General features: G+C 41.4%; 1 protein-coding gene across 1 annotated transcript in view; it reads left to right on the top strand.

Annotated features, from left to right (window-relative positions):
• The window catches only part of LOC100698875 (transcription factor IIIB 90 kDa subunit), a 122,029-nt gene that overhangs the window by 44,247 nt on the left and 57,072 nt on the right, over window positions 1-20,710 (top strand). The window contains exon 12 of the mRNA XM_019348966.2: window positions 2,733-3,056. Coding sequence (XP_019204511.1) covers window positions 2,733-3,056 — 324 coding nt within the window. The remainder of the gene's footprint in view (window positions 1-2,732; window positions 3,057-20,710) is intronic.

Below are 20,710 nucleotides of genomic sequence, written 5' to 3'. Positions count from 1 at the left end.
GGTAAAAAATGCAAATCCCAATTTTCACAGGGACAGTTAGAATTTGACCTTTAAGGAAATATCTTAATAGGAAATAATATCTTATACTGCTGGAAAGCCTTAAATGGTGCCACATTTGTAATAAAATCCATTGTGCAGAGTTGAGTATGTGGGTTGCGACAATGAAAAACTTGCCAAACAGCTTATTCTGATATTTGTTTGGTTTGTTTGTTGGATTGGATGATTGAAGTCTGAAGAAATGAGACATATGGGCGTTTAACAAACTGGGACCTCAGTAGCATGTGGAGGAACCATACACAGCAGCCTGGCACCACCTGATCATACTGGTCAGCAGCTTGGTCACACACTGCTGTGTCTGTAGACACAAATGTCTTTTCTTTCTGTGCTATGTTTATTTATACTTATGTTCCCACTGTTAACTTATTACCGTTCTATAAGTTTATTTAGTTCTTTATTGGCGTCTCATTGTTGTATGATAGTGAGCAGACCACAGTGGATTTATTGCCAGGGGCCCTAGTTAAAGAGGGTTTTATATATATATATTTATTTAATTATTCTCATTCTATTCTTTGTATAGCTCTTAAACCTATGTTTACGGTGCATGAGTTAAGTTTGAGGTGCAGAATTAATGTTAAACATGGTATTTGAGTGACCCAGGTCTGAAAAGCCAAATATGAGGGCACTACATTCTGTACTGAAGATAAAACCATTGACCTTCGATTATAATAAAATAATAATTTAAAAAATGGCACCATGACCGGTCAGGAGCTAAGGATAGAAAAGCTGTCTCTCGGCATTTTGTCTGTTAAACAGTGTTTGAGCGTTTAGCTGCTAGTGCGGCTACTCATCTGCAAGCGAACATCTCATAGCGTGAATTCTGAACACCGAGCCGACGTGTCAGCGAATGAATGCAGCAGCAATAATAGAAGCAGCTGCTGATTTGGTTGAAGGGGACGCCCAAATTCAGATATCAGAGGGGAAACACCGCTGCGTTAATGTGCGATGACGCCTTTATTTGTCTTTCTGTCGCTCACTCGGGCAGGATGAGAACTCTGAGCTGCTGTTTGTGAAAGGCACACACAGGCCCACCCAGGAAAAATAAGACACAGCAGACTGCACTCCCTGTAGCTCTCGCCCTTTATCTCTTTCTACCTTTGGCTCTTTATCTCAGCTTCAGTCTGTCTTTCTTCCTCGCACACAAACAAGCCCCGATATCCCTCTGTTTCCACGCAGTGGGGGGATCGCAGGGCTGTCACTGATTTCAGGCATGTTGTTCTTCCAGCTGCCGTAACGCTTTCAAATCCAGCAGCAGTTCGTTTCTTCTCAGACCGAGTTGATTTCCCGATTTGAGGTCTCAAGCCTGTGAGGGGACATTTTAATTATGGCTGATTAAAGGACACATTTTAATTAGGTAGCAGGACAGCCACAACTATGATCCCAATTACTTTGTCAGAATATGAATATTTATCACCATTTCATTTTCAGCGACTCGGGAAGCCGAATAAATTCTGTGCACTTGTGGGATTTTAGATCAGTATCTTGACCCTTTTAACTGCTGTGGCTGCATTCAGTGTGCTGGAAAATGTGGGTTTGTTTTTTTCACTAAATTATGTTTAATTTGAAAACTCTAACTATGGTGTACAATTATGCAGTCTTATTAATCTTCAGGGAATACTCAGGAGTTATGAACTACATAAAATGAAGCAAAGTAAAAGTGGGAATTTTCTCAAGGACAGATTTTTTTTTCATTGTGAGTCTGAGAATTAAACAAGTCACCTGCCGGTCATTACAGCATTATAACTGCATCCCTGTATACTGTATATGTGGCTTTAAGCTGATGCACCTGAATGGTTGTTTCAGTCGCCTTGTCCAGACACGTTTGTGTGTTTACATTTTAATAAACATGGTGACAAAAGTTAAAAGCTTAATGTGTTTAAAAAGCTTTATACTTTCAGCGTGCTGTTTCAGTCCAATTTTTGAATTATTTTTTTTCTTTAATTTTTTTTTTGCAGCCTTTTCAGTTAAACAGAAAAGCCGACATCCTGTTTTTTCAAACTGACCAGGCCACAATGACAAAAACAACAAAATATAAAACTTAACAAAAAATATATTCAAAGAAAAGTGGTTCAAATTTCTGAAAACTATCACTAAAAACTATCAGTTTGGTGACTTTTTTGACACACGTTTACTGTATGTATTACTATAATATATGCAAGAAACATGGCAAGCTATTTGCTAGCTGCATTTTTAGGTTGCACTTTTAATTTTGCATTTTGTGAGTATTTGCAATTTGCCAAACCTCAGACCAGTTGTTTACATTTCATCTTCACTGTTTAGATTTAATAATCAAGCACCACCAGGTAACCTCAGTGCCTGGAGGAAACACAGTTGCCACTCTTAGCCAGCTAGTATTGGGTACCCTGCGCACCCAAGATGGCAACAATTGCAAGTGAGACATGTAGCATGTTTCACGATCTTGTTTTGCTTTTCACACATTTTGAACAAAGAGGAGGAACTTAGTAAAATGACCATTTTGTAGAAACCCTTTTTAAACGAGCCATATTCATTTGTTCTTTTTTCTAATTGTACTGTCATGAACTGTAACATTTAGCTCGCTAACTGAGGCCTGACCTTTGAGTTGCTTTTGGTTTATGTAGCCTAGCTTAGCATAAAGACTTTGCACACCAAGTCCTAAATTAATGACACGTCACCACGTTTGTCCTGCTCCACAGATTTGGAAAATGATGACGAAAACGACCTTCTCTCCATTTCATCGAAGCTGGAGGACGACGAGGAACCAGAAGACGAAGATGAGCTTCGAGCTGTGGCCAAGCACTTTGGCAAAGACCTTAACGAGCTCACGCTGGAGGCTCTGATAAAACTGGAGCAGAAGAGACCAGAAGACGAGGAGGGGGACCAGGAGCAAGAGGATGACGGGGACTTCCCACAGCGAAAAGCCCCATCGCTGGCGTTCCTCCTGGGATCGATGCCCTCATCAGCCACACTGGGCCTCTCAGAGTCCATCAGCAGCTGTGTCACAGACGAGAAGGAGAACAGTAAGTACAAGTTATTTATCAGCTTGGAATAGCTCCATCCTTTTTATTTATTTATTTGCGACATCGGAAATGAGATTATTGCTGATTTCTGTTATAATCTCATTTGTTTGTCGTGTCAAGTTTCGTCTCCGACCAACATTTTAGATTTATTTTCTTAAACCTTATTTGTTCCTGCCTCGTTACACTGTTGCATTTAATGTGCCATAAAAATGATCCAAGACAAATAGAAGCTTAATAAACCCTGACTGTGCAAACAGTAGTTTAAAAAGCAATTTGAAGACGGCGGTGCGTTTAAGACGAGATGTCAGGCGTTATATCGTCTGCTTCAGCAAACGTCTTTATAAAAGCAGGTGTACCCTTGAGAATGATCTGATTCTGAGTGCTGCAGTGATACCATTCATCCTTGTGTCTCGTACGTTCAGTATCACCATAATAATCCATAATCATGTTAAAGGATGCTCTCTCAGGTTTAATTGTAGTAATTAACTGGGCTCTATGAATGAAATATGCTGTGCTGTGTTTGAAATGTCTCCTGTTCTGCGTTACCTTTTCTTTTCGAATGTGTAGGAGGATGTGTTTGCTATATGTCTGAACCCTCGAGGCCACTGTAGATCAAAAATGTGCATGTTGTTGTAGTTTTTTGTTTATTTGAGGGACTTTGAACCATTTTTTTCCAGAAATGACATTTAAACATGTTTATTTGGATAATTTTGCATTCACGATTTTCATTTTTGAGTCATGCCTGTTATTTTTTCTTATGTTTATTTTTATAAGTGATATTGAGCCAAGTAGTCTCCTGGTCTCTTCTGACACTTCTAGTCATCATCTGCATTGTCACAGTCTGGCTGAGGCAGACTGTATGGAGTGAGGAAGAGGACCCAAGTGCAGACATGCAAAACGATAACTTGACTTTTAACAGAAAGCGATATATTTATAGTGGATGATGAATAAGTACAAAACAAAAGGCAAAATCAATGACAACGCTAAACAAAACCCTAAACTGGGAGGAAAGTAACATGAAAAAACCCTAAACATGCAAACCTGACAAGAATACGCGAATACCTGAAAACATGACGTGAACTTAGCAGACGACCTGAACACGAATGACTGGAAACACACAGACTAAATGCACACATGAGGTGATCAGGGGGAGTGGAAACACACGGGGAAACAGCTGATAAGAATGAACATAATGACATCACAGGGGGAGAGTAAAACCAAACACACTGAACGTAGGAACACAAGACCTCTTCAAAATAAAACAGGAAACATAATGAGACGCAGACATGACAATAAGAACTTGACAACACAAAACACGCAGGTATGAAACACATGAAGGTGAGGGAGACTTAACACAGGGGTTGAAGACACAAGGGGGATCTAATAACAAAGAACTATAATGGCGACCTAGGCATAATAGGAATGAACTTGTATAAAAATAAACTAAAACTCAAAACGCTGGGTCAAAAGACCGAGGATCGTGACCGCATGTATACTCCAAATTGAACTTTTTGCTTTTTTCCCCTCGTTGACACATAAACTTTTCCACCTTTAGTTCAGCATGAAAACTTGAAATAATTTCATACAGAGGCCACCACTTTATTTTTGCATCTGCTGTTTAGAAAGAATGAAGTCTGTGCAACTTGTCTGTGTTATAAAGTCTTTCACATGTAAAAGTCTGGTTCAGCTGGAGGTCTCTTCCTTTTAAAAGGGAGTTTTTCCTTCCCACGCTTGCCAAGTACTTCCTCAAAGGGGGTCATTTGATTGTTGGGGTTTTCGCTCGATCATTGTAGGGTCTTTACCTTACAATATAAACCTTGTTGCAAATGTTGTTGTGATTTAATGCTATATAAATAAAATTGAATAGAATTAAAACTAAACTACTCGAGTGTTCTCCAGTATTCATGAAAAAAGAGCCAACAGATCTGATTACACCCTCAGTCAATTTGACTTATTAACAGTTTCAAAAATAAACCATTACAGGAATCTATCATACATTGTGTGTAATTACTTAATTACACGAGTAGGATGCACTGCACCCCCACCCCTTCTTAGCTGGGTGCACAGAGGTGTTGATGGATGCAGTGTAATGGTGCCATGATGCTGCATCTGTTCTGATGTAAAAGCCTGTTTTTACAGCTCTGAATGGGAGGACGGGGGAGTCATGAGAGGCTAAGGGTGGAAGGTGAAGAGTTTTGATTGACTGGGGGGAGGTAAGAGAGGTAATGACGTGGCTTTATGTTCAGAGAACATCATGCACCTTAAAGGTCAGAAGGTTTGAATCTCAGCAGAAGCCTTTTTGTGACCATAAATATTGACCTAGGTCCCCTTTAAAAGTCATTTCTGAGACTTTTTTTCGACAAATGCTCTTAAATTTTTACGTTTATTTCCCTGAACAGCACTTAAGACCAAGTGCCCTTTAAATGTCAGCTTTTGGTGGGGCCAAAGAGGATAGCCAACTGTCTGTGATTCATATTGTTAAGAATAGGGATTGACCAAAGGGTTGTAACATACAAAAAAGTCATGGCTTGATATTCACCTTTGTTTTGAAATTGTGGCTTGATATAGTAGGAAAAGCAAAATAAATGTGTAAATTATGTTTTATTTTGAAAACTTAAAACTTGGCTCAGTGATGGAGTAGTTGGTAAATTAACCTTGGGTGTAAAAGAGCCCCGATTCAAGAGTGGGACGGGACACAAACACGGTCTAACTATTGCACTACAAGTGTCTGTCTGGCCTGGATAAATGGGAAGGTTACATTGGGAATGCCATCCGGTGTAAAATCTGTACCCAATCAACAGATCCATCCTGATGAGGAGGAATTAAAGGAGCAGCCAAAAGTACCTTGAAAACTGAAAACCGTAAAAAAGAATGTGGTTGGCCATAATGCTTAATGTAATAGTTAAGGGAATCAAATACTGCTCTTAAAAAAGAAACAAAACAAAACAAGACTTACTTGGCTTGAACTACTTGGCCCAAATTGTCCATCTAGACTGTTTTGGTGTGCGAGGCTGGTTTGTGAGATATTGACTGCAGACATGTTGATCTTCTCTCAAATGTAATGAAACTAAAAGGTCTTTGCCTTGAGGCACTCAGAACTCAGAAGCACTATAAGTCTTTCCAGAAATTTCAACCCTGTTGGGAAAAAATCCATAAACCTTGTTGTGTACTTTTATGTATGAAGTTTTCTTACTACCAAAGTCCAATCGGCATGAATGAAAGGGTCTGTTCATTTAGAGAGGCTTGTTGTGCTTTTCTCCAAAACTGGACAACTCGGCACGAAACAATCTAGCTGGAAAAAAGCTTCTTGAGCAAAAGGGAGTGTTAAACTTTACAGTGGACTTTCCCTTTGAATGAAACATTAAAGTCAGCAGGGCAAATACAGTTTTAGATTGTAAAGATGGGAACACCAAGTGGGAACCTCCACGGCCGAACAAATGAAGTGCCAAAAACTACAGCTCCACTAACTCACACTTGAGACAGTCAGTCCTTAGAGTTAAAATACCCAACTTTACAGCTCTGAAGAGTTGGTCGGCCTCTATGGATAGTTTCTCATAGCAACCATGCTATGTACATGTACACTGAAAATAAGGGGCTATTCTATTCTGTGGAGCTGACTGCCACTGCTTCCATTCACTGGTGTTTAGCAAGTGATTAGCATCAGGAATCACTAAACTGGACCCCTTTGACAGTATGTACTATAGGTTAGAAATATATTCTTGAATTCTTTCTTGAAATAAAATGCTGCATTTAGATCTAATTTCATGGTGGATATGCTTATCTCTTAGTCTGTCAGTAACACTGTCCTCCTCTCTCTTAGGACACACTCATCTTGGTCAAATGAACTGAATAATTATAATAATTATTCATGAATAATGATTTGGAACATGTTACATTTTTATTCAGTGCAAACTCCACTTAAGTAGCCACTAAATCACGGGATGCAAGTTAACGTGCAAGATTCATGAAGATCGCACGTCTGCCATTTTAAAAGCTAATCATGCTAGCACGATAGCATTCAAGTCTGAAATTTAAGGAGACATCTGACGGATGAACATCTGCACAAAACTCATGTTTTTCAGATGTTTTTCCATCTGGGCTCAATTGGAGCACTGACGGAGCTTCAACACCATCTGTACTGTTAGACTGAAGAGTAGGCTTATTGTACAGTCAGCAGTTCTCTGTGTTGGTAGATATTAGCTCTCTAAAGTTACTTATATTTCAGCTTGAACAAAATAATTTCAACACTTTTCATCACCCTGTTTTGATACTTCTACATCAGTGAGATTTTTTTTCTCTATTTTTATTTTTTCACAATATGTCCTTTAAGCATTAAATTGCAAAAAAGTGGAAAAATGCCTGATGTAGCAAATATGTTACAAATTAAAGTTCATGTAAGAAAAATATATTTAATTCTTTTCTTGTGACTTTTCAGAGGGTTCAGAGCATGAACTCTATTTTCATGAAAATATAATTTTCTGGCAGCTATTTCATGGTTCAGGCTTTTTCATGGTTAATGGAGAAGATTAATTAACAAAAAGATGATTTTTTTTTTTTTTTAAAAAACATTTTCTAAGAATTTCGTCCGCGGTTGGTAAGCCACAAGCTTTAGTGAAACATGGCCCATTTTCAGAAATGTGGAGAAGACTCCACTACATGTCTGAAATGTAAATGAAGTGCCTGTGTGGCTGTGATACATCAAGATTATCACCTTAAACACATGAACACAATCTGAATATTTGTGGTTCATGAGAAGGTCTCCTTAGCTTGGGTCAAACCAGCCATTAACCTGATGAAGACGTCCCCAATAATCCCACTGATGTCATCCTGTCGTGGGGAAATCTGCGACTGTGGTGAGGTTCAGAGTGAGAAAAGCCACAACTGCAGTGACTTACAGCGCTCTGAATCACAAGCTCTTATGTTAATTGTAAATGTGTCTCCGTTTTTATTGGCTTTGTTATGGAGTGACGTTAGTTTGAGTCATCTTACTCGATTATTGTATGGTGAGGCTCATCGGATGTGGCCATGAATGACAAAGTTGCCATTAAAAATGAAAAATGGGGCATGATTGAAGGGTTTAATGGTTGGCTGGTGGGAGTGGAGGCTGACCTCAGCGGGGAGCTGTGTGATTACAGGGGAGGCGTTCAGTCCCTGGGGTCTGTGTCCTTCTTTCGGGTTACTCTGGAGGTTTAAATACTTTAACAGTGTTACAAACCATCATTTATGGCAGCGGTTTTCAGACTTGATTTGACTCTTACACAAGATCCGCGCAAAAATTAGTGTGTTTTTGCTGTTTGTGTATCGTTTTCTGTCCCTGTTTCTGCTTCCACAGGTGACCTTATTTAATCATGTGATTTGCAAAAACAAAATAAACTTAACCTCCACCATGTTTACTGTGCTGCTGTTGGATTTAAAAATACTGCCTGAAAGCGACCTGTCATGCATTTACTCTGTAATTAGTCTAATTAGTATAATTTTGTGATGCCATTGAGATACAGCGAAAGGGAGGGGAAAAAAACATCCTGATTTCTGGGTTTCGGGTGTTTGCCAATGTTTGACACGGTTTAGATGTATGTGTGACTGCTGCGTGTAGACTTACATACACAAATGTGACGTAATTACTGTGTTAGCTGAAGGCTCTCCATCATGTAGCTCTTTGTTTTTGTTTGGAGGCCTGTTACTTAGAGGTGGACACACACAGAGGTTCTGTGAATGCAGGCTGGTCCTGGTTCATCTGAGGCTTTGGCTAATTGGGTGGATACAGGAGGGGCTGCATGAGCGTTGTGGACCCCCCTTCCCCCTCCCCCTGCTGCAGAACCTCAATCTTTGAAGTATTAAGTGGACAGGGTACCTTGTCATTAGGACCGAGCCTTTCATCTGCACACTCCAGTGTGTATGTGTGTAGTTTTTGTGGACATTGTTAGTGGAGGGCAGGGCACGGCAGGAAGTGAAAGGGTGTAATTTTGGATTCACTCGGGAAAAGGGAAACGGCAAAGGAAACAAAGTAAAAAGAAAACGGAGATGGTCTGGAACAAAGTCACCAGTTGATCTTTTTAGTTTTATGGTAGATGGAGATACAGAGCATGGATTTGGTTGTGTACTTACCAGCATTGCAGTGGGAAATTGTTTTTTTTTCCTTGTTAGTTTTTAGAATCCCACTTTGGTTGTCAGTGATTCCATATATTGACAGTGTGTAACTCACAGCATGAGCCAAAAGCTCAGGCTCTAAATACCACTGTATGATGTCAGAGGGGTCATCTCAGCCATACAGCTCTGGCTGTGAGCACAGAAGCCCCGCCCACCTACCGTTTGGCATGGCAGCCAGTCTAAAGAAAAATGGCTTAAAGGGAGAGAGAAGCTGAAATGGCTTTTTTTTGTTGAGACAGTCTGTCTTATTATAGGATTGTTTTGTAAAGCTACTCTTGTAAAAACCGTACGATGAAAACGGAGAGCTGGAAGTTATCATCATAGGTCACCTTTAAAATTGGTACATATAGCAAAAAAGCCAGCCTACTTACAGAGAAAATATATTCAGAGTTTTGTCAAGCCCTAAGAAAGAAATCTGAGGTTTTTTACGCTTTTCCCAGACATCTCAAAGAATGAAAAAGTAGAAAATAAATCTTCAGCTGGCTAAACTGTCTTGCTCTGACCTATCCACACAAATACAATACAGGCTACCAATTCTTATTATTGGGTATTTAACCTACAGGCCAGTGCGGTAGAGCACTCTGGGGGGGAGAAAAAAGGACAAAGTGCTAAGTCGGACCCTGTCCTAAAGAACCTTACAACAAGTGCCTGACCTCTGAGAGTTTCCAGGACTTTTCTTTCAGTGGTGTGGCAGGGGGAACTGCAGGACATCATAATAATTGGCAGAAATAAATTGTGTGGAAAATTGGCCCTGTGCCTTACTGATGTACTTTATTACATGAAAAGTAGCAGAGCACAAGAGCCTGCAAATGGGTTTGTGTTGAACAACTGTTTTTTAAAGCGATGAAACAAGTGTTTGGGCCTATTACTCGAGTAAAAGTAAAAAGATTCAGTATAGAAGTATGTTTAAACTCCCTCATGTAAAAGTTCTCATTAACCATGTGCAATCATGAGCTCGTGCAAACAACAGAAGAGTTTCCTTCTGTGAGAGTATGAGTGCTCCATCCATTTGTGTTACTGAAAGGGAGGTGGCAGCCTTCCTAGTTAAACTCCATTCTGCCTCTCCTCTTGTTTCACCCCTCTCCGTCACTGACAGCCTGTCGGAGTTATGGCATTTTCATTAACTTGTGCTATCCGAGGACAAAGTGAGCCCGAGAGCAGCCTGGCTGACCAGCAAATGCGCCGGCAGAAGGAACGTGACTCCAGCACCCCCCGATGACTTTGTCACATTCGCCCGTAGCCGAGGTCTTCGGGGAACTCTGACCTGCACCATTAGAGGCAGCATTGATTGAGGCACACTGTTTTCAGCGGAGCACTTAGTTCAATCAATGACGTGTGCCCTGACCTTAACTACCTCAGTGAGAACAGCTCTTGTCAAACCACTCTGCTGTTTTTATTGCCTGCAAACGTCTGGGGAGAGAGCTGTTTGAAGTGAGCGAAACTCTAGATTTTAGCAGGGCCTTTTGCACTTTTAAGAATCCATTTCATTTCAAACACCTAACTTTATTTCACAGCCCATTTTTGGGCTGTTAGGCTGTTTAAGGAAACCAACATCGCTCCCCAGATAAGAACTTGTTCTCCTGAAACATTTTCTAGCATCCATCGTCTGCACTAACAGCAATCGCTGCAGTAAATCGTGGCTCTGAGCACTTCAGGGCGCGGTGGAAGCTCTCCGACAGATCTCTGCTCTGACAGCAGCTCTGCTGAGTCAATTACAGTCTTTTAAATGAGCAGCATCTGTCTCATCTCTTCCCCGTCCACAGAGGAGTTGTTCAGGGATGAAAGGAAATGCAAAGTCTCATCAGTTTCAGCATCACCACGCTTTCACATCTGACTGCTGAGGAGGTAAAGTGGAAAAAAGCTCTGTGCGCTCCTTTGTGTTGTGTTGTTGCTGTGCTAATGAGCAGAGAGGCAGCCCTTCAAACCATGAGGTCACCGGTTTGATCCCAGCAGCTACAAGTGTTCCCAACGTCGATCGAGAGAGCATCATCTTAAGTGTTTTCCCCCTAACCGTTTCTGGTTAGGAATGAAAAGAAAAACATATCCCAAAAACATTTATGCACATTTTCTGTATTATCAAAGATTTTGAGAACAGAATTTGTGAAACAAAGGAAACCGCGTTTGAATAACGGAAGGATTCGCACCACATTTGCTGAAAATGGATCAAACTTTGAAAGAAGAAAAAGTGTGGAAAGATGAATCTGTGACCAAATGTCTTGTGAAGGACAGATCTCAGTAGTTAAAGTTGTTGGAAAAGCTGAGACACACACACAGAGGACTTTCTAACAACCCAAGTAATGATTGATTTATCTCAAAATTAAAACATGACAACACTTGTGTTTTTTCTTTTCTCAGATAGAGAGGTATGACTACAGAGAGAGAGCGTGGCTATTTAGTATGAGCCGTAATTACCAGTCTGCCAGGATATCAGTCGATACTGGTTACTTGCTTGTATCATTCATCACTGAGCAGTTAAGAACAACAGTTACAGCTGAGTAACAAAGAACTGCACAAAAGCTCAGGCACATTAGTCGTTTTATAGTTGGCTAGATTTTTTATTTTATTAGTTTGTTACTTAACGCTAATTAGCAGGTATGTAGGTTTCTTTTCTTGCACCTGTGAATTCTTTCAATGAAGCTTGCTAGCCATAATTGATAGCATTGCCCTCCACACTCTTGACCAAATGTTGTCAACCAACAAAAAGACATGCAAAGTCCAAAATCATGGCCGATATCACAGTATCACGGTGGCTATCCAGTCTTTGGGTCAGGGTCAAGCTGATATTAACTCATATGAGCTTGATTTTAGCAGAAAAATGTTAATGCACTGTTTATAATTAAAAAAAAAAAAAAGAAAAAAGTCAGACATCAATTGGCTTTAAGTGTTTGTTTCTTACAGGCATTTACTTATTTGATAGAGACGGCGCTCAATGATCAGTAGAAAAACAGAGTTTGCCCTGCAGAGAAATTTGAATCAGGTATTCCAAGCCAGGGCTTAATATGACTGCTGATGATCAACAAAAACCCAAATGCAGCACTGCTGTGATCACCTATTAAAAAGCACAACATGGGGTGGGGGGGTATCAATGGAGAGACCGATCTAATGACAGAAAGTCGGCAGATAAGTGCAGATAATGTTCCCCTGCAAACAAGCCACAGCGTCAGTTGTTTAGTTAAAGAGTTGATGTGTGTGTGTGAAGTTGCATAAAAACAGAGTGGCAATATTAACATCTGGATGAACAGAAAGAGGAATTTAAAACCTCGCTTTGTTATAGATGATGTCTCTGTGAAGGTTCTCAGTCATCCAGGTCATCGTAGTCTAAGGAGCTTGGAAAGAAAAGCGTCTGGACTTCTTGGACAAGAAGAAGTCCAGACGCTTTTCCTTCCAAGCTCCTTAGACTATAGATGATGTCAGCACACAGTCTGATTTCATCATTTAACAAAAATGTTACATGGCTTTAACGTGCGAGTCCTCCATATAAAGTGTGGGAGGGGAGATGAGGTGGAGTATTTTAATCGCAGCACCTGCTGAATATATTTAATGGAAGGCTATTGTTCAGTCGGCAGCAGTGCAAACCTGTGGCCATCATCTGCTGCTGATCAGCAAGAGTGAAGCCAGTTGTCCCTTTAATTAATGATGGCTTATTGCTAATATATGCAGATAATCCATTCACAAACTCGTCCCGTTGGCTCACTGTGAACGTTTTCCTCTCTGCTGCCGTGACAGCTGGTCAGGCCTGAGTGTTTGCAGTGCCTGGGGCGGTACAGTAGAGCTTGACGGACATATGGCCGGATGGACACAGGCCCTCAGAGGAGGGGAGGAAACAATTGGATGGCTGGCAGACAGACAGACAGACAGACATGCGATGGCAGCGCAGGGAGACAGGCATCAGTGAAACACAGCAGAGCCACAAGAGGACGAAGCAAACAGTCTGTTTATTTCAGGCCCGCAGTGTTCTCCGTGGACAGCCCATCATATGCTTTCAATGAGTCAGTACAAGCTAAGCTACCTCAGCAGCAGCAGCAACGTGGTGCGGAATATGAAATCAGGCAGCGCGTGTGCGTGTGTGAGCAGCAGCAGTTAGCAGTCAGTCTCTCTGGCGAGATGGCTGCGGCAGCAGCCCGTCACAGCAGCCAGCTGTGATCGGAGATGATGTGCGTCTTCTGGCCCGAGGAGGCAAAGGGAAGCCGTCTCGTCTGCCGCCGCCAGCCTGACAGGAGATGACAGCTACCGTTTAGCAGGCAGGCAAAGGCAGAACGTGCTGCTCGCCTCTGGCTGTTACGTCACTGCAAATTTCACTGTCTCAACCTCCTCCCTTCCTCGACCTTAAATGCTGTGTCACTGGAGTTTTAGCAGGAGTCCCACCCAGGCCAGGCCTGTCTGGAACTGACACCACACGCACAGTTTGTTTGTTTCTGGTAATCACAATGACATGATTTGAGATGCAGTTTGAAGATAATGCTTTAAATATGTGAGTATTTGAAACTTTTAGGGAGGAGGTTTGGGTGTAATGATGGGCATACAGATCATCTTACACAACATCTTTGTCTCTTGTACGAAACAGATGCTGACTTTAATAAAAAATAAAATAAAAATGAGAGTATACACTATAGACACAATAACAGAAAATAACAACACCAGGAAAAAAAACAAGCAAAACAACTGAGTTTTAGTGTTATTCATCAGATTCTTGTGGCACTGACATTCATTAAATAACATTTCAGTTGCTACTTTAGTCTGAGGCCTTGATTAATTAACACCATCACCTTCAAATCCAACTAAGAATTACTCTAATGACACTGTGGAATTGTAACTTTTGATTGAATAACTAAACCAACTAAACCGTCATTGCAAAAGACCAAACCCTGAGTCTTGCCTTCCAGGTCAGTTTTGAAATAAATATGATTTACTTTGTTGCTTTCGAGAAGTTATATCAGACTTCCTCAGTCATGGGTCAATTCAAATTGCATTTCTGGCAAAGTCTTGAGTCAAAGTGGGAAGAGCGGAGCAGCGGCTCTGGTGTCTAAATCAAAGGTAATGTTCTAATGTTGTCGAGATGAGGTGCAGATGAGGTGTTTCCCCCTTGCTGGAGGCAGCAGATGGAAGGATCATTTCTTAGAGAAGCAGGCCAGCAGCTCAGAGGTTGCTGTTTCTGCAGCTCTGCTTTCACAAATGTCAGTTCTTCACTGGTTTTGGGAGAATGTAACATGATCGTCCTCAACAGATGGGAGTATGGAATTGGTAGAATGAAAGTTTCTACCTTTAATTCCTCTTCGATGACATTTTTAGGGTTAGCATTGGTGCTTGCACACCATCCTCTTAGTCAAAACAGGGGCTGGTGTGTCTTTGTTATCTCTCAGTTGTTTTCACATAATCTCTTATATATGCAGTGATGTCCTCATGGAGCTTCACATATGAGCCTTAAATTGGAGCAAAGCCAAAGCATTTGCTTTGTTCCATATCTTCAACCCAAACTACAGCCTCATTAACACCACCTGCGGTCCTGCTGTTTATTTTTCAAACATCACTGCAGTTGGATGTGTTCTGTTAACAGTAAGCACACAAACCTGTAATACAGAAGCAAGAAAAGTCAATCCGAAGATCTTTGTGTTCATAATAAACAGGTTAAGTTGACTGTGGGTGTGAGTTTGGAGCTTTCACAGATGTGCAGAAAAAAGGGCATCATCTCTAAGAAAACAGGATTTCCTGATAACAAATCCCAACGTGTTTCAGCCATAAGAGTTTTCATTGTTGTTCTGAATCGGGGATGTGATCGCTGCTTTTTCCTCACAGAACGTGAATAACAAGAAGCTGAACTGCATGTCAGAAGTTAAAGTTCTTTGAACATCTTAGACTGACGACGCACAAAAGCAGAAAGGGATCTGAGCAGGGATTCCCCACCAGCCCCACCTTTGATTTGGTGTCTCGGCTTCTGATTACATCCATAGAAAGTTTATAAATGTTTCCCACCAGATGAGCAAACGGTTTGGGTACATGCAAAACACAGAAGGCTGATTCATCGGTGTGGCAACGGCAACATTTGGCTAAACATTCCAGTGGCTGTAATCTGACATCTAGGATGTTTGGTACTCATCCAAACCAATACGCACATGAAGCAGCGCTCAGTTTCTAACATACATTCTCCGATATTTTGCTTCTTTTTTTTTCCTCCTCAGCTGTGCTGCTGAGACAGCCGTGGCCGGCCACGAGCACGTTCCTCCTCATCCATCAGAGTCGCGCGGTTCATGTGGGGATATTCTGACAGTGTGGATTCACTCAGTGTGGATGATTTATTCATCCTGCTCTTGTGATGTAAAATTGCAGACTGTTTTGGAAAATATCGAAGCGGGGACAAAATTGACAGAACATCTCTTTGATCAAAGATATTTATTCAAAATATGGAAAACATGGCGCGCGCACTGTTGAAAGGGCCCGTCACTTTCAATGCAAACATCTGTTGTGTTTATGAGAGAGCACGGTCGAGGCAGAGGGAGGCGGACGCTAAACATCACGGACGGTTTGAGATTGTTCATAACAGTGGAAACAAAAGTGACGCAGTGTCGGCTGGTCCGGTGTTTAGGCCTGTTTGCTTGCTACTGTTTAGGAGATTTCTGCTAGATGACTGTTTTGGTTTGAATAAATCTTTACTGGCACCAGTATCAATAAAGATAATGTTCTGTGCCGGAGAAGGGGAGTGCACTAGCTACGCTACAGCATTTATTACATGCAGTCCTTAGCAGATCATTTGTTGTTTGGTCGAATGCTTCAAATCATGACAGGTGATTTCTTGTCCAGTCCAGGCGTCGGATCCAACTCTTACGAAAGGAAAAAAGAAAGAGCCTGCATATTTTTCATCATCTGTCTAAAACAAGATGTTTTTTAGTCCTTTTGCATTCTTTGAGTTATAAAAAGTGTTTTTCTTGTGGTTGTTTGTGGATTCTGGGGGAGAGAAAGGCAAACACACTCAGTTTTACTGCAACCGGCTCAGACTCCTGCAGGACCTCCTGTGATACACTAAGGGAGGATCCATGGTTACACGATCCAGCTCGAAGTATAAGCTTTATCAAAAAGGAAAGTTCAAAGCCTAATCCTAAACTAGAGAGGGCGTCTGTCTCCCGAATCCAAATTGAAGCCTCCTTCCACAGGAGAGGGGCCTGATAGCTGAAGGCTCTTCCTCCCACTCTACTTTCAGAAACTCTAGAAACCGCAAGTAAGCTCACAGTCTGAGAGCGAGGTGCTCGAAACTTGTTTTGCTGGTTCTCGGTCTCCTTTTCAAAACCAGATCAAGTTTTGACTCAGAAAAAGAGCAGCTTTGTCCGGCTGTACCCCTGTGGACGAGGACCAATAGCAGTATTGCCTGAGGAATCCAGCAGAGACATTATTTGAATGTCACTCTGCCAAATTCAAATGCTAGTGTTTGAACAGCGATGACAAAGTCGTTCTTTAAATATCTTTTAATGCAGGTGTGAGGCAGCAAGCGCGTTTGCTGATGCCCGTTTAATCATCTCATTTCGTCACGTCCTGCTGAGTACATCTCCATAACAGTAGCTGATAAAAAGGAAAATTAGCATTTTTATTTGACAGACTTTGTAGAATGTCACTTGATCACTTGCTTATTTGGATGGAAGCGCAGCAGCTGAGAGAGCTCAGAGGGTTAGTGCGTGTGGCCAAAGGTCTGTGGAGTCTTGAGTGGCATTTATTGCAAAGTTACATCACATAATTGGGATCTGGAGCAGATCTGGTTTGTGTTATAGTTGAAGTAAAAAAAAGGGCAATTTAAAAAAACAAATGAATAAATAAACTTAAATATTAGACCAATAAACCCATCATACCTTGATCGCCAGAGACTTTATTATATCATATATTTTTTTTGTTGCTTCCAAAAAAAGTCATGAAAGCAACAAAAAAGCTTTCGAGCCTGCAGCACTGAGACCAGCAGTTCATTCAGACATCGCTCTCTTGCACACACATTTCGTAAAAAAGTCAGACTCCATAGTTTTTCTACATGCACACTCAAACCAGAGACATTAAACCTTGGTTAGGGACTATTTTTAGCAGCGCATTACGACCCATATGGCCACCAGAGTGAGTATTTGGGGAAACTGAATGATCTATGTGCCACAGAATAAAAAGACATTGCAGTGTGCACTCATTCATTTTTACATTATTATTAGTTATGATCAGTTATGGTTTTGCTAATTATAGTTTTGGGCTTTTAATGGGGTTTGTGCAAAATGATGACAATGAAACAAAATATTATTTAAAGTCCACATTTATGAAGAAACTTATCAAATATAAACAAGTTGGCTACATTTTGCCTTCTGGGGTATCCCCCCCCCCCGCCTCACTCACACCCATTTTTGTGTCTGGGGGAGGAGGAGAAGAAGCAGGTGGTTGAGTGGGCGTATGCTCAGCCTCAGCTCCTCCAAGGTCGGTGGAGGTCACGTTTTAATAGGCTTGCCCAGCCCACCCGTGTCAGCGAGAATCTCTCACTCTATTTATTGCCTCGGCCGGCTGGTTATTTCTTCAGGGCAGCGCTGGCATCGAGCCTTATTACCTCATAGTACTGCAGAGAAGGACTTTTACACCAGGAGCTGCCTTTTTTACATACGAGGCATTTAGCCAACAGTCTGGTCCAGGCATGCTTTAACATGAGTACAAGCGAAGAGTAAATATGCAGCAGTGTCCAGCCAGAGAAAAACATTTCAAACAAAGACAATTTTTATCTGTTATTTTCTATATAAATAATATGACTGGCAACATATGAAGTAACCCTCTTTGTAAAGAACATATTAAAAAAAAAAAATCAATAATCTGCCGTGCTTTCTGCACTTTTTTTATTTCGATCACATTAAATCCCATCTGTAATCATATTCCTCATTTTATTAAATGTGTATTTCAAGCTCTGTAACTGCATCTCTGCACTGCAGCTAGCAATCAAAGCTCATTCACACAAATGATTTATGCTACATGCAGTGAAGAAGACTGCATCGTCACAACAGCATTACTATGTCAGACCATTTGCTGTGTGCAAACAATAGTTTGTCAGACATTTGTTTCTTTGTTTAATTTACAGAATCTGAAGAGCTGTAGAGTTTATGGAGTGCACCAATGGTCATCTATCGGCTATAGCATCCTATCAGGGTTAGCTTTGAAAGCTGCACTCAGACTTTTATGACTTTGGCCGTACAGTTCTGTTATTCCATGACTATTAAACTAATAATTCTTTAAACAAAAAGCATCCGAGCGTTGAATCCAGAAATCCCTCTCAGCTGCTACACTCACAATTCTATTGGATGTGTTGAAAACATGCCCAGCACAGACTGGGATCAGTAGTTTGCAGCTGTGCTGTTGGATTTTATCATACGTTATCATGGCTGTCCTCCTCACTTTGTCATTTCCATAGCCATACTTTGTTTCTAAATGCAGTCATCACGCCGTGCGAACATGGTACCTGGCTGCTGAATAGAAACACTGTTTCTGAGAGAAACCTGGTTGCTGAATGTAAACCACAGATAATAAGACCGTTGGTTGTACTGGGTCAGGGTGGATGCTAAAAAACTTGGCTAGATGCTAGATGCCACAAATGGGCTGTCAAAAGTTATACTGCCCCCAGTGGGCAGTAAGGTGTACTGTCTTAATCAACAAGGACAGAAGATTGCTAGCTAAAGTTTCCCCTTAAAGCAGAACGTTCCTGCTTGAGTAATTATTTAAGCTGGTTTTTCAGTGCACACCAGAACCAGTGCGTAGAAGTATCGCTTGATTGCGTTCTTTGTGCAGCAGTTTCATTCACTTCACCTCTAACAGCCACCGTCTAATCTGAAAGCAGAAAACCTGACAAATGAAAACATCTCCTTTCACGTCTCTCCTCCCTGCGGCCCCCGTGGCCGAGCTGGGTGCAGGTCGAAGGGTTTGGGTATGTAGGAGTGGATCAGGATTGTTGCTGACATCAAGAGCTGAGAGTCTGGATAATGTGGGCTGCGTTTGAAGTGTGGATGATGGGTGATCCTGCAGCACCGAGGCTACACAGCCCCATTCATCCCTTAGATCACACACACTCAGTCTTTGTTTTTTTTGTTTTGTTTTTTTCCAGAAGGGGAAGGAGGTAGAGGAGGGAGGGGGAGAGGACATGAGGTGTGGAGGAGTCAGCAGACTGGTGCTTCCTTTTAATTTAGCCAGCGTGGCTTTTTTTCCCTCCATTTTTATCCCCGCTCTTCACTCGTCTTCTCTGTCTGTGTCATTTCTGTCAGATCAGGCCTAAATGAAATACAGCTCAGGATTAGAGAAAGATCACTGAACTCCTCTTAAGCCTCCCTTTTCTCTGTCTCTCTATCCTAACTTTTCTTTCCGTCTTAACTCATATTTTACTGTCTTCAGTCTTTTCTCTCTGCCTGTTTTGTCTTTTAGGTCTCCCAGCTGCTGTCCTCTCATTCCTCCTTGTCCTCCCTCCTGCTGATTTTTCTCCATCAGTCTGTTTGTCTCTCAATGTCCTACCTAGCTCATTCTTTCTCTCTTAATCTTCCCTGCTCCGCCTCTTTTTGTCTTTATCTCCCTGCTTTTCTCATTTTTCTCCCCTTGTTACTACTTCAGTGTCTCTTGCTCTCTTTGGCCTTTCCATCTGCTGTTTATCATCTCTTTGTGAGAGTAAGGCTGGGGGTTTTCCATTTCTCTTAATGTCAACAAATGTTATCAACCAAAATGTCCTGCTGTCAAAATTTCCATTAGGATCAGTATAGTTTGACTTTCTTGAGAAAAATGAACTATATGGTTGTCTGTGAGTCATGATTTGGACTCGCTATACAGAAGTCAACACTAATATTTAGTTGTTCCTACTAACAAGTGTGCTTATCCAAAGCCACATTTGACTTATTTTTCTACCCAATGGGGGCCGATAACTCCTTCACCTGTCACTTAGATATGCTTTATTCTACTTGTAGAGAAATGTACTTTAGACCACATGCTGCCAAACCGGGGACAGACGCACAGACTGATTGCTGTCTTTTGTAGATGAATGTGGACAAAGTGGTTTGTGAGGACTTGCGCTGACTTTGTGGGTCTTGCCACCTTAGCTTTCTGAAACGAGACGTCACAAATACGGGGAATATTTGATTTCTCAACCACAAGTAGGCCCCACCCTAAAGCAGACCCTCTTTATTGTTTTTCTAGACACTGATGAGATCATAATGTACAAAGTAAACGTGCTGTTTTATGTAGGAGTTAAAGTTTAAGAGTGTGACTGTGAGCACATCAGGAAAGTGCTTACTGAGGTCATGAATTAAGAGAAACAAAGTACTTTTCCCCCCCAGTAGAATTTATATACCGCAAGACCAAAGTTGCTGCCCCCTGCTGGTCATCAGAAGGAAAAAGACGTGGGTTTAAAGCAGGGGTGGGCAACTCCAGGCCTCGAGGGCCGGTGTCCTGCAGGTTTTAGATGTGTCTTTCATCCAGGAGGGCTATTTAAATGGTTAAATGACTTCCTCAATATGTCCTGAAGTTCTCCAGAGGCC

Source organism: Oreochromis niloticus, linkage group LG19 (genome assembly GCF_001858045.2).
Source record: "Oreochromis niloticus isolate F11D_XX linkage group LG19, O_niloticus_UMD_NMBU, whole genome shotgun sequence".
Lineage (NCBI taxonomy): Eukaryota > Metazoa > Chordata > Actinopteri > Cichliformes > Cichlidae > Oreochromis > Oreochromis niloticus.
This window is presented reverse-complemented; position numbering and strand designations above follow the sequence as displayed.